At 37.3% G+C, this 14,197-nt stretch overlaps 2 protein-coding genes and 1 long non-coding RNA gene across 3 annotated transcripts; 1 reads left to right on the top strand and 2 right to left on the bottom strand.

Annotated features, from left to right (window-relative positions):
* The first annotated feature begins 3,255 nt into the window (after positions 1–3,255).
* Positions 3,256–6,705, top strand: LOC138307606 (uncharacterized). Its single transcript, XM_069248411.1, has 3 exons — positions 3,256–3,417; positions 5,462–5,542; positions 6,367–6,705. Exons 1-3 carry the CDS (start codon positions 3,256–3,258, stop codon positions 6,700–6,702), a joined length of 579 nt encoding a protein of 192 aa, XP_069104512.1. The 3' UTR covers positions 6,703–6,705.
* On the bottom strand, positions 6,699–9,626 carry LOC138307604 (uncharacterized). The gene is made up of 2 exons (XM_069248409.1): positions 9,397–9,626; positions 6,699–8,750 (listed from the first exon to the last, which is right to left on the bottom strand). The coding sequence occupies exons 1-2, from the start codon at positions 9,586–9,588 to the stop codon at positions 7,569–7,571; spliced, it is 1,374 nt and encodes a 457-aa protein (XP_069104510.1). The 5' UTR covers positions 9,589–9,626; the 3' UTR covers positions 6,699–7,568.
* A 431-nt stretch (positions 9,627–10,057) lies between these two features.
* On the bottom strand, positions 10,058–13,760 carry LOC138306931 (uncharacterized). The gene is made up of 3 exons (XR_011205932.1): positions 13,700–13,760; positions 10,414–10,540; positions 10,058–10,069 (listed from the first exon to the last, which is right to left on the bottom strand). It is a non-coding gene; the product is annotated as an uncharacterized lncRNA (long non-coding RNA).
* Positions 13,761–14,197: the final 437 nt, after the last annotated feature.

Raw genomic sequence — 14,197 nt, 5'->3', positions numbered from 1 at the left:
ATAAATCCAGGAGAATATATAAAAAAGATTCACCTCATATACAATCACACACACACACTTTCCCAATAAACCAAAACAAATACATTTTAGTTTACTATTGATATATCACTAAAAATCACTCGCATAATCCATCTGAAATGTTAACAAATTCTCCTCAACGTGTATCGACGAGTAATGCTGTCGAAGTCACTGTAGGATTCGCTGAAATGCAACAAACATTAAACTAAGATTACACTTACGTGACTCTAAACGCAAGTAACATGTCATGGAATGTCAACTGTAGATAATTATACTACCCTGTGGTGAGATAGATTGGCAGGCTTATGCTTACTATTCTTGAATCTGAGAGCATACGGAGAACCTTATACTGGTGTAGATGTGCTACAATTTGTTATGCATAAGTTAATTCTAGAATTTATAGACTTTTTTATCTGCTATTTATAATTCTGATATATTTCACCTATAATTACGCAGCAATTAATATTAATGTTTTGTTTGATTATCTCTGGTTCGCTAAATGATTTTATCCGGCTCTCAACTTTGGGCTTCTTTTCATAGCACATTTTAAATAACATTGTATTTACTGTTTCACAGGTAATTGCTTATTCAAAATATCAAACAATAGAATAGTGGCTCTCTATCTAAGCACTATATTATCGCGGAAAGTTATCACTACACAATGAATGGTGGTAAGTTTCTCTAAATGAAGACGAGAGAATGGTCACCACGGTATAAATATAGAGCTAAAGTTATGGGAAAAATAAGTTCCCCAACGCGTGACTGTTGTTTATCATGTTTATCTAGACTTTCGTTAGTTAAGTTTCAGATTTTTAAAAGACAATCGCTAAAGCTCTTGTCTTTTCAAAATTTGAAAATTAACTAACTCGAGTTTGACAAACATGATAAACAACAGTCACTTGATGGGAAACCTTTATTTAATGTCTTCTACAGTAAATTAATACCCTGGGATAACCTGCAAATGTGATATTGGTTCACATTTGCTAAGATAGTATTAATTTCCTTAGTTCAAGGGAAAGGTAATAAAAACCATCAAAGACTCTCCGTAAGACTAATATTACGCTACCTATATAATCAGGACCTATTTCCATTACTGTTCAATTTCATTTAATTGCACATGTATCTCATTCGACTAACCTGTTCAGAACTTTAATTTGACTAAATTTGTTATCATCCAAATATCCCCAAGTAACGATGACATTCTAACCTGTTCAGAACTTTAGTTTGACTAAATTTGTTATCATCCCAATATCCCCAAATACCAATGACAGACTAACCTATTCAGAGTTTTAGTTTGACTAATTTGTTATCATCCAAATATCCCCAAGTAACGATGACCGACTAACCTGTTCAGAGATTTAGTTTGACTAAATTTGTTATCATCCAAATATCCCCAAGTAACGATGACAGAGTGGTAATGATGTACATTATTGTAATTTACCAGTGTGAGTCACACGATTGTAGGGACCAATCCTGACACATCGGTGATTTTCTTCCGAATATCGTCCCCTTACTACCAACACCCCACTCTTATGGGCGATGCTGAATTTTTTTTGATCGATTAGCTTCATGTCAGAGATAACGTCAAATGAATAAATAAGGATAGCAGAAAAATAATGAATAAATGTATCATCATTTCAAGTAATGAATAAAAGAAGACAATTTCATATTCTTTGGAATCTATATAGATGTATATATGAGTTCCAAGAAATTGCGAAAATTAAAATAATCAACTCAAGATCATTATGTATATACATTGTATTGTCCATAACTGAAATATACCAGGATCGTTTTAGGTTATCCGGAACAACCTATTTGACCGTTTGTAAAAGTAATTCTGTAGTAATTGATACAGGCCTATGGAGATTTTGCGAAGGCTCGTCTGAAAATAAAATGAAATTATTATAACTGCTATTAATTCACAAACACACTAGGTCTAACCAGACGCACCATATATAATACCTGTAATTGTTGTTCAAGGGAGCTCCAGGAAACATTAGAATGGCGTATTGCTGTAAAGTTTTCATAATAGTACATGTATCTATACTACATTAAACAAGGTACTAAATTATTCAGTAGTTTTATTTCAATCTGAGTTGTGTAAGTGACCCAGCCGGGAATATGATTACAATAAGCTTTTACTGTCGTTTGAACTATGTGAAGTAAACCTCACAAACTGTTGCTGTTGGGTAAATCTGTCTGTACTAAAAACACGTGACTAACGTTCCCATAGGCTAATGGCGTTTCATACTTTGTATGAAGCGTAATAGTGAGCAAGAAAGGAGTGTTTAATTACAATATCAGTGTAAACAAGAAGTGCACGGATACAAAAAGTAGCATATTATATACTATATATTTCTACATATTTGGCTTTATGGCAGAACAATGTAAGTACATATTGGAAATTTATCTTTTGTTTCGTCACAACGATAATGACTACATTTAGATCAGATAACACCTGGCTCATCACATGAAGCTACGAAACCAAACAAAGACCATATTTCCTGTGTAAATCAATGTCAACACTGATGTTTGGTATCGCTGTTAAACTTTGTTACGTAGTGATTTTAACTGCATATATACATTTATATAGCTACAATACTAAAGCATTGAACGTCTTTCAGTTGACATTTATAGCCAATATGAATGCAAACTGGACAGAGGCAAATTCTATAATGAATTAATCATTCGTTATTGTCATGGATGGAACAGCCATTCGAACAGCCGTCTTCCGTGATCGCTGGCACGACAATAGTGACGTCACAATGATAATGACGTCATAATAGCGCTTGAAGTTCATTGTCTTTATGACTGCCAACTATGCTTGATAAGGTTAAGGTATGTATACCTATAGAATTAAGGCAGTAACCAGGTAAGTAATGTACTGTAATCTAGCTTATGAATTTGGCAAGCAAATAAAACAACATATCTGAAGTTATATTTGTTCAAAGCAACAGATACACTCTCATTCATTTGCATAATTGGTTATAATATTCTAAGCTTGAATTGGAATACAAATAAACATATATAATTAAAATATAATTTCGCATTATGAAACAATGCTTTAGTATATGTGTATTATATTGCACGTTCGGTTACCGTCTAAAATATTCAATATTTCTTACATCGGTCTCGATATAATGTCATGGTCTTCTGTTCTTTTTGAAGAATGTTAATGATATCGTACGTGTTTTGTTTACTAGTCACCACTTTCCGCCTGTTCTGTTTCAGTACTAGATGGGAATGAGGACTCTGAGTGAGATAGATGCTTACCTGACACTGAAGGCGAGACTTCTAGTAATTGTTGACGCCCTAATGCTTTCTATAGGCATCATTATATGGACAAACTACACGGATTTCCGTCTTCTGTCGGTGTTACTCATCATTACAAGCACATTGGTTTGTACATTATCATCTGAATGTCACGTACTGGAATAACATGCTTCATCACAGACAAAGTATAAACGATACTATCATCACTTGAACAATAATTACCATTTGTTCGTCTATATATATACTGAGCGCCGATGAATTTTAATGGTAACAAAAGTTTAACAGAAAAAATCTTTAATTCATTACAAAGGTATGCATTTCGAGAGTCGTTTCCTACCAGTGAGTAAGTCAAAGATTGCCCGTGAATGGGGATGAGACAAACGTTTCAACGCTACCTCAAATTCATTTTCACACTTTCAATATCTGGTGTGGCCACCATTTGCCTCCACACAAGCACGACACCTACGTGGCATGGACCGAATCAGACGCTGAATTCTAACTGGATGAATGTTCCTCCACTCCACCTGAAGGGCAATTTCAAGTTCACGTCGATTTTGCGGTTGTGGCTGACGTCGTTTCCCAGCCTGACCTAACTGGTCCCAAAAGTGTTCAATCGGACTGAGATCAGGGGAGAAGGCAGGCCAGGGCAGTGTTTGAATGTTCTGTTGATTGAGGAAGTCTGTGGTCAACCTTGCTGAGTGCGCACGAACATTGTCTTGCTGTAGAATGTCGACGTCGGGATGATTACGAAAGAACGGTACAACGGTAGTTTGTAGGACTTCGTCGATGTAACCCCGTGCCGTCAGATTACCGTCCACGATAACAAGGGGCGTCCTGCGGTCGAAGGATATCCCTCACCACACCATGACACTGCCACCGACCCAATGGTCACATTCGCGGACGCACGAATCGACGTAAATCTCTCCTCGTCGTCTCCACACGCGAATTCTACCTGGTCCACGTCAGGCGATTTTGACGTCGACGTGTTAACATGTTCCCACGGAAGGGTCTACAGGCTTTCAAACCGGTGCTACGCAAACGTCGGCGGACAGTAAAAACCGAAGATACCTATCGTTGTTCTGGGTGTTTGGGAGGCAGTTTGGAATCGGTCACGGAGATGGGTGACCCAGATGAAACGGTCCTGTCGATATAACGTCACTCGTTGCCTCCCAGGGCGCGGTTTATCATTCAGAGAACCCGTTTGAACGTACCGCTGATGAAGTCTCAAAGTAGTAGAAGGCGAACATCCCATTCTACGCGCAATTTCACGCCGCGGAAGTCCACCTGCCAACATACCCGTAACTTCGTGATACTGGTATCCGTAAGTCGTGGCATCGTTTTCCAAACTAAACGGCGTTTTCAAAATGTGGAAAACAATCTTCCTATTCACAAGGACTGTACACGTGTAATGGGTAGACCAAGCGCGCATTGATACCGAGTACACGTGCAGATAGGTACTATTTCAACAATCGACCGCTTCACGGCCCGAGAGCAAGTTCAGTCATGCGAATCATTAAGGTGCTCAAAATTTTAATAATTATTTTTTCTTTGTTTTCATACGAAATCTGGCTTTCTGATTGGCCAATATTTATTTTTGCATACCACTATGAAAAAAAAAATCCGAGATTGGCGCGAAACCCCGACGTTATCGTGATAGAGAAAAAAGTATTAGAAAAAAGATATACAAAAATAAACGTCTTCATTTGTCTCACCTTGTATTAATTCCATAATTCACTTTGACAACGGACTAATATCCGTAGGATGATATTGTATTCTTGGTAAGAGGTGAGAACTCGGCCATGTCTCCGTACGTAAGTGAACTTTAATCCAAATGTTGACTGTCCTCACCGTCGAAAAAGTGTCACTTTCTTCTCGCCTTCCTCGATTATCTTCGAGGACGTGACAAACACATTGTTGAATAATTTTTGACCGTCCTTTGTTTGTATCGCTAATTTCTGTCTTTCTGCGCCATGATGGTAATCACGCGTTATTGAATTTGGTCTGCAATCATAATAGAATTATAGGACCACAAATCCTCTCGAAGGCAGTTTCTAATGCGTTAATACTATTATATCAATCAATCAATATTTTTTGTAGCAATTGTTTCTCATAACTATGATACACGTCAGATTAATCCATGACTGATATCGTGCGTTCATTTGACATACAGGGAATGCTTATCGGAACATGTGGACTGTTAGCAAAGACAGATGAAGAACGAATCTCGGATTATTATTTAGAAAGGTTGTGTGTAAGTTTCTCACCGTAAATGGACATGGGTTGCTCATTCGTAATAATACATACTTGTGATGTTGAAATCGCTCACTCATAATCATGCAAAATGCACATTGTACGTTCATACTTCTTACATATCATTACCTTCGTATATTTATTTACATGGCTTTACGAATTCGTGTTGTGAGATGAAAATAATCCATTAATGAAACGCTTATTTACAGTAAATAAACCTTCGGTTTACGAATTGGAACCATTACATTACAGTTGATATCTGATGAAGCAGCTTGGTGTAAATGTAAAGTTGTGTGCCCACTGTTCCTATCCTATTTGAAAACAAATTAAATTCTAAATAATACCATATGGACCCCAACAAAGGCCCATAATGATGTTTGTTTTCATCAAATTGTAAACATAGCAACTTGCTTTAGCCTTAGACAAAGTCTATTTTAACCTTCTTAAAACAAATCCGGTATGGTACATTTTTTCAACAATACATATTAACAATGAACGTATCATATTATATAAGTAAATCACCCCCAACCCACCAAGCATAATAAAAACATGTAAAACAAATATAAGAAAGATGACATTGTGTCCAACAGTTGTGCTTTGGCCAAAACTAAGATGATTCATTAAGTGAGACACAGACCTCCTCCTCACTCCGAAATATAGAGGCTTTGAACGGAGTAGGAATGACGGTCTGTATTTTAATCATAATATATAGTGAGTAATTACTGTTTGCACCTTCTTTTATTGATTTCAGTAAATATTTGAATACCACATCCAGACACCTTCTTGAATTGCTTTGAGTATATGTTTGAATACTATGTGTTTCAGACATGGCTGTTCAAGCGTGACTTCGTCATCATCATGGTGGTGCCTAAGATCCTGATCACTGTTGTTGCGGGGGCTTTCTCCATCTATATGCTTCAGTCAACCACATTGACCATTTGGAAGTCCCCCGCACCATACAGTCTTCTTATTATTACAATTGCCATGACGGCAGTAACTAACGTCCTCACTTGTGCCTTCTTTCTGTCCATTATTGATCATAAACTAACAGTCAGTGCGTGTGGCCAAAAACACCAGCCCTGTGAGAACGAAAAAGGACCACACGTTTCAGAACAGGTGGATATGACTGTAAAAATTCACCAGAATAAACAAAGACATTGAAATTTACTAGTAATTTATTTGAAGACGTATAACATTAAAAGTTCACTACGTATACATTTCCGAAAGTGAAGTCATAACGTCAGAACATCTATATCGATGACATAACAGAACATCTATATCGATGACATAACAGAACATCTATATCGATGACATAATGTGAAGTTAAAAAACCAAATAAATGCAGGATTGGGCGTGGTGAGGTCCCTGTGTAAATCTATGTTCTCGTTGTTGGGATATTTTTGGTGTGAGTGTGTTGGGGGGTGGGTCGAGGTCCCTGTGTAAACCAATGTTCTTGTTGTTGGGGTGTGTGTGTGGGGTGTGGGGTGTGGGGGGCGTAGGTTGAGATCCCTGTGTAGTAAATCTATGTTCTTGTTGTTGGGATATTTTTGATGTGTGTGTTGGTGTGTTGGTGTGTGTGGATGGGGGGGGGGGGGGGGTTGAGTGAGGTCCCTGTTTAAATTTATGTTTATTTCGGTATTCTGTCGTGTGGCGTAGTGATAGTAAATTACTGTGCGGTATTTAAGACTGCGGTAAGCTAATATTTGTTGGAACTCAAAAAGTATCAAATTAGTTTAAAATTAGTTGAAAATTAAAAAAAATCAAAATCCCTCTCGGAAACGTAGAAATTTCAAAACAAGATGTAAGTAGATGGTAGTACATTTGACGAAAACAAGTGGTGTATAATCTTAGGCTTCAAACTATATCACATTCTTTAGATGGAGATACAAGAATGTTATATGCATGATGACATATCGCTACTATCTAAAGTATTAGGGTTTATCACAACACGTCCAGTCATATTGTTTGTCTATGAAATTTTCAATATTCGATAATTTCATCTTTGAACCAGTTTAGCTAGATTAGCCCTATACACAGATTCCCTGTTTGTTACATTTCTGACCCCTAGCGCAGCAGGTGTACGAGGTATATGGGCTATATTCACAACACTCCTCGTGTTTGGGGCAAGGGTGACTACCGCATGTGAGTGGCTGCGGAGGCGGATACGAAGGATCATAAGCACAAAGATGGCCACTACAGGTGGTTCCAGGGTAGATACTGGACACGAAGAGATCAAACGCCGACGTCTGCTGCATCGGAGCCCCGACTGTGAACGGACCATTCCAATTTGGCGAAAATACTGGACCAGACACATTGTAAAATGGTGGACCATCTTTGAAAGTTATGTTGCATTTAGAAATTGGATTTTTGTCACATGAATTTAACTCAAGTACTGCCATCACATTGATGTCTAGAACTTTTTGGTAATTTGTTCTTGTCGTGGAATCATTTGCTGGCAGTGCGTCCATAAGATATCTTAAATTCCTGGCAAATATGCCCTTAAACATGATGGCATCGTCATTGCAGTCAGGGTCACAATACTCTGTTAGAATTCGACTATTATTGGATTTAGTCTCGATGATTGCTTCAGCGATATTCTTAGCGAGTTCTATATAGTAAATATCTCGAGTAACTTTATAGTATTCAACGAGTGCTCCGATGAATACCCCTCCGTTATAAGAGGGACCATAGACGCCATTACTCGTACAGTTCTCTATAAATATACCATCCACTACTAAATGAGTTTTCATATCTACAATTTCATTACTGAATAAAAACTTTTGTATCTGTTGGACCTTATCAAGGATGCCTGAATCATTCCTAAAACGGTAGAGTTTAACTCCAAGTTGAAACATTTCAACATTGGTGATGGTTTGTTTAGAACCTTTCAGATTGTCGAAGAAGAATCCACCATTACATTTATCACTCTGGTCCCATCCTGTGGTCCATGCCCAGTTAAATATATCCTCTGCTGAATCTAGAAAGTCGTCTCCTCCCAGTACCTCGTAGATCCTGACGTAGCTGAGTCCATACCATCCCATATCATCAAAGGATGGGTATGGCCCGTAGGCCTCAAGTAGAGAATATAAACTTCGCTGTGAGTTCTTTACAACAGATTTGTACCTTGTATGGTTTGCGTAAGCCATGAAATTAACGAATGGTTCGAGAACAGCTCCATTTTGCCAGAAACCATCGAATCCGTTCCAAATCTGAAAAAAACCCATTGCCGTCGACATCAAATTAAAGGTACTTTCACCGCTGCACTTTGTATTGGTTAACTTCTACACGCACGTGGTGTAAATGTATCTATCGACTTGTTTGTTATTATAAAATGTCCTTGGATATATTCACAAGCTTTTTTTACAGAACTATTTCAGTATTTATTTTTTAAGTTTTCCTAAGACTTTGTACAATATCGGAGAATAATTTCAACCGGAATTCTCCTTCCGGCGTAGCAATCAATATTTTAATTTTAGGACGTCTGTTATCTTCAGATATATCTTATACTGAGTAACTATTACTATACCATTCTTGCCACAAGTAACCATCATTCGTTTAATAACAAAATGGCAGCCTAGAACTAGAACGTAATAACTTTTTCATTGATTACCTTTCTTTATTTCATTCGCTTGCTTGCAATTACTTTATAAACTAACGAAATAATTAATCAACTAGTTTATAATATGCATTGATGACCATAGCGACAGGCTATCGTCAACTTCTAATGTAATTTGCTGATATGCAAATATTACGTTAGAATGTCGTTTATGTTTTGAAATTATAAATAGCTGTACGGGATTGCTATGGTGATATACAATAAGGGAAACTTGACAAAGGCTACAGTTTATAACTTACCTGATAACTAAACAAACCAGCGATTGGCGACGGAAACCAGTTGGACTGCAGAGCAAACTGTGAGGCGCATGCCCAATAGGCATTAGTGCTACTATGGAACATATCCTCTGTGCAAGGAAGTTTAATATTCCCTAATGAAACGGTAAACCCCGCCGTGATTATCAAAAATGTTGAATGAATTTTTAAATTCATCTTCGCAAATGTATGATAAATTTAGACCAGTGAACTGGTTTATCTTTCTGTGTGTAAAGGGCATATTGCCCTTATGTACCCGTGTGATTATCAGATAAGATCACGGATCTGGTTTAAACGTCTCTCATATGTACACGTACATGTAAGAGCTATATCTAGTGATTAAACAGTGATTCTCATTTCAATTAGCATGCATTAGTAACAAAACTTTATTTTATTAAAACCATGACTTAACCAGCTATTCACGGTTCACGCTGATTGGCTTATTCATTAAATTGATTTCATAATGCATTTGTGAATTTTTGATGGGCTTACAACACAAACCAATATTAGATAGTAAATTAACTTTTATTCTGCTGTTGGTGTTATCTCACGAATCATACACATCAATGCAACAGCAGTTTGGAGACGAAGGGAGACAACCTCTGTAGCTAAATATCAGCATTCTCCACTGTGTGCGACCTTCAGCTCACGCCTCAGTCTGGAACGAATTCAAAATAAAAGTTTAAATTTTCATGTTGGTGACATTTACCTTCATATACCGAGATGAGATATTCACTCAATTCTAACAATAACATGGAATATCAAATCATATTGATGTGACGATCTTAGTGACTTTATTATAATTTAGTGTACTTTAAAATTGTAAACATATCAGTTTGACACAAAAAAACCCAAACAGACTAATACCCACGATATACTTTCTTACGCATTTACGGCACATAATAAACATTTATATTCTACTAAAATTATCTTTTGAAATGAATATTACGTTTTCTAAATGATATTGTCGATAAATAACATACAGCATGTTGGAATACCTACACACAGCTCTCGATCATCATTTCGCAGTCATTGGCGTACGTCCGTCCATTATCGGCACAAACTGGTATGTAGGACATGGGGCAGACACGCATGCAGCCTTTTTCAGGGTCCAGACCACAAACAATTCCTAGGTGTGGAATGGAAAGTGTGTAAATTCACATTCCATATTCTAATTCGTTTCGATTATATGAAATTGTCGTGTGAGGTTTGGTTCAAATACTAATGAAATGACGTCCCCGATTCTCACATTTAAATGACGTTATATTCTTTGATAAGCTCTTAAACAAACAAATAGTTCCAACGGCATCATGACCGCAAACAACTATGCTGTGCGAGCGTTGATATTTGTGTGGTTTGGAAGGCTGGGGTGTATTAGTGCTGTGCGATCGTGGCTATTTGTGTGGTTTGGAAGGCTGGGGTATATAAGTGCTGTGCGGGCGTGGATATCTGTATGTTTGGGAAGGCTATGGTGTATAAGTGCTGTGCGAGCGTGGATATCTGTATGTTTTTGAAGGCTGTGGTGTATTAGTGTTGTGCGAGCGAGGATATATGTGTGTTTTGGAAGGCTGTGTTGTATTAGTGCTGTACGAGCGAGGATATTTGTATGTTTTGGAAGGCTGTGTTGTATTAGAGCTGTGCGAGCGTGGATATTTGTGTGTTTTGGAAGGCTGTGTTGTATTAGTGCTGTGCGAGCGTGGATATTTGTGTGTTTTGGAAGGCTGTGGTGTATTAGTGCTGTGCGAGCGTGGATATTGTGTGTTTTGGAAGGCTGTGGTGTATTAATACTGTGCGAGCGTGGATATTTGTGTGCTTTGGAAAGCTGTGGTGTATAACTGCTGTGCGATCGTGGATATTTGTGTGGTTTAAAAGGCTGTGTTGTATTAGTGCTGTGCGAGCGTGGATATTTGTGTGGTTTAGAAGGCTGTGGTGTATTAGTGCTGTGCGATCGTGGCTATTTGTGTGGTTTGGAAGGCTGTGGTGTATTAGTGCTGTGCGATCGTGGCTATTTGTGTGGTTTGGAAGGCTGGGGTATATAAGTGCTGTGCGATCGTGGCTATTTGTGTGGTTTGGAAGGCTGTGGTGTATTAATGCTGTGCGATCGTGGCTATTTGTGTGGTTTGGAAGGCTGTGGTGTATTAGTGCTGTGCGATCGTGGCTATTTGTGTGGTTTGGAAGGCTGGGGTATATTAGTGCTGTGCGATCGTGGCTATTTGTGTGGTTTGGAAGGCTGGGGTGTTGCAGTGCTTGCGTGGATATTTGTGTTGTTTGGATGGCTGTGGTGTATTAGCGTTGTACAAGATTAGATATCTGTGTTTTGGAAGGCTGTGGTGTGTTAGTGCACTATGTATTAGTGCTGTGTGAGCGTGGCTATTTGTGTGGTTTGGAAGGCTGGGGTGAATTAGTGCTGTGCGATCGTGGCTATTTGTGTGGTTTGGAAGGCTGTGGTGTATTAGCGTTGTACAAGATTAGATATCTGTGTTTTGGAAGGCTGTAGTGTGTTAGTGCACTATGTATTAGTGCTGTGTGAGCGTGGCTATCTGTGTGGTTTAGACGGCTGTACAGTGTATTAGTGATGTGTCTTTTTTTGAAAATGTTGTGCCCTTGCCGTTTTATATTACTATCTCTCTAAAGCATACCGCAAAGATATCAAACAGCACAACCTATCCGGTCACATTATTCTGACAACTAAAAATAAGTCATATCACTGTATTTACATGTTTGCTGAGCGCTAAGCAGGAACAGAAACTATCACTGTTATAGACTATGATGTGGCTCGGCCAGGGGACAGAACCTTTGGGGCGAAATATTAGTTCAAAGTCAAACGTTAGTACATTTTTAAGAAGGGGAAAGATCAGATAGAAATTTAGAAGACCTTTGCACCATGCATTGGAGGCAGCCAGAACAAACTAAACGCCCTACATGCAGGTCAGATACAGGTCCCCTACTTATAATTTTTCAATGTAGTTTGTCGTCACCGTCACATTAAAAGTGTACTTAATACTTGAGAAAATGCCTCAAAATAATTGTGAGAACAAATGTATATGGAATGACTTTATGATTGGTCTCACTTTGTGTACTCAAGGGAGATATTCAATAGAAATCGAGTTAGCAATGTTGTAAATCAACTGAGATTAATGGGATACAATGGTGATAACCTCTGGATGGTTGCTGAATATGTCAATTATATTGTCTATATTCCTCTTGTTATTATAAAGTTTCGCAAATACTAGCGAACAAACTTCATACCAAAGTCCAAATCATACATGCCGGATCCCTAAACTCACTCTAGGACGATAAATTTCAGGAATATCGACCTAAAGGGTTATCTCACTAGTGAGCTTTCAGTATCGTCGAAGTCTCGTTTTAAAATTTATCAAAACGAATTTGGTGATTTTCATGAAAAGAATTATCGTTTTTTGTAGCAAATTGCTACGTGAACATTATTTCAACAAAATGAAACTAAAACCATTCACGTTGATCAGACAACCACTTTGGAAGACACTGCGTTAGTCAAAACAATGAAATTCCGGTTACAACACACTATATATCATATATATCATTGACAAATGCTAGTTTAAGAGGAAGCACATCAAGTTATTATCTATTCAACTTTGGTACGATCTCTTATTCCCAAAAATCGATATTAGAAAAAGACTTCTCTAATAATTTGGCGTTAAGTGAGCCATAAAGACACGTGACATTCGTTACTGTCAGAGCAAATATGTAGCACAATAAGCCGTGGATGAATCGCAGGCTCAATTGTAGCTACAATGTAATGACATAATAATGGTAGAAACCCGTAACTTAAAGAGAATTTTTAAATTTTGATAACATCATTTCTAATCGAATCTATTTAATTATTTGAAAATTTGTCGTGTTGTGTTCTTTTAACTTTCTAGTTTGATTGAATTTTACACAGTTCAGATATCAACGTTTATACGAATCATAATAAGTGTACTTTCTAGTTTGATTGAATTTTACACAGTTCAGATATCAACATTTACGCGTATCATAATAAATGTACTTTCTAGATTGATTGAATTTTACACAGTTCAGATATCAACATTTACGCGTATCATAATAAGTGTACTTTCTAGTTTGATTGAATTTTACACAGTTCAGATATCAACGTTTACACGTATCATAATAAGTGTCCTTTATATTCAAACTATTAAATCAGATCGATAATAACATCATATAGTTGTAAGGTCACTCCGGATATTGCCACATCATTGTTTACAATCCATACACCACCTTCAATCAAACACGATTTGGTACAACTTACCCACAACAAAGATCACAAAGAACACAGATATTGAGGACATGACTACCTTCCAGTATGGTTGACAACAATTTAGTCCTAGTTGTAAAAGTTCACCGTTTATAACTCTCTTTACTGCGGTGTGAGAGAGGACAGATGTTTGTAAAACTATATAATAATTAACTAGGTGTTATAAACCTTTGATGTTAACATGTATCTGTACTTTAATGACCGACATTACAAGGACTAACACGTGTATTGGTTCTGACATCGATATATACATGTAGGGGAAAAACAACAAAAAACATCGACTGAAGTCAAAACATAAAACGACTCCATATGTAATCTACGTTAAAATTGATTTAAGTTTGTTTTTGATCTTAGATTGGTAAAAAATAATAATAAAAAAATTACAAAAGTTATATATGGAGGAAAACTTAATTTTGACTTAATTTTGACTTTTGTTTTTGGAAATCTGAGCCTGCATAACGGTGTAACACTCTTTTGTTATGTCAAGTAAAC

This window comes from Argopecten irradians, chromosome 14 (assembly GCF_041381155.1).
Source record: "Argopecten irradians isolate NY chromosome 14, Ai_NY, whole genome shotgun sequence".
In the NCBI taxonomy this organism is placed as follows: Eukaryota; Metazoa; Mollusca; class Bivalvia; order Pectinida; family Pectinidae; genus Argopecten; species Argopecten irradians.
The sequence above is the reverse complement of the archived record's forward strand: the minus strand, read 5'-3'. Positions and strand labels throughout refer to the sequence as shown.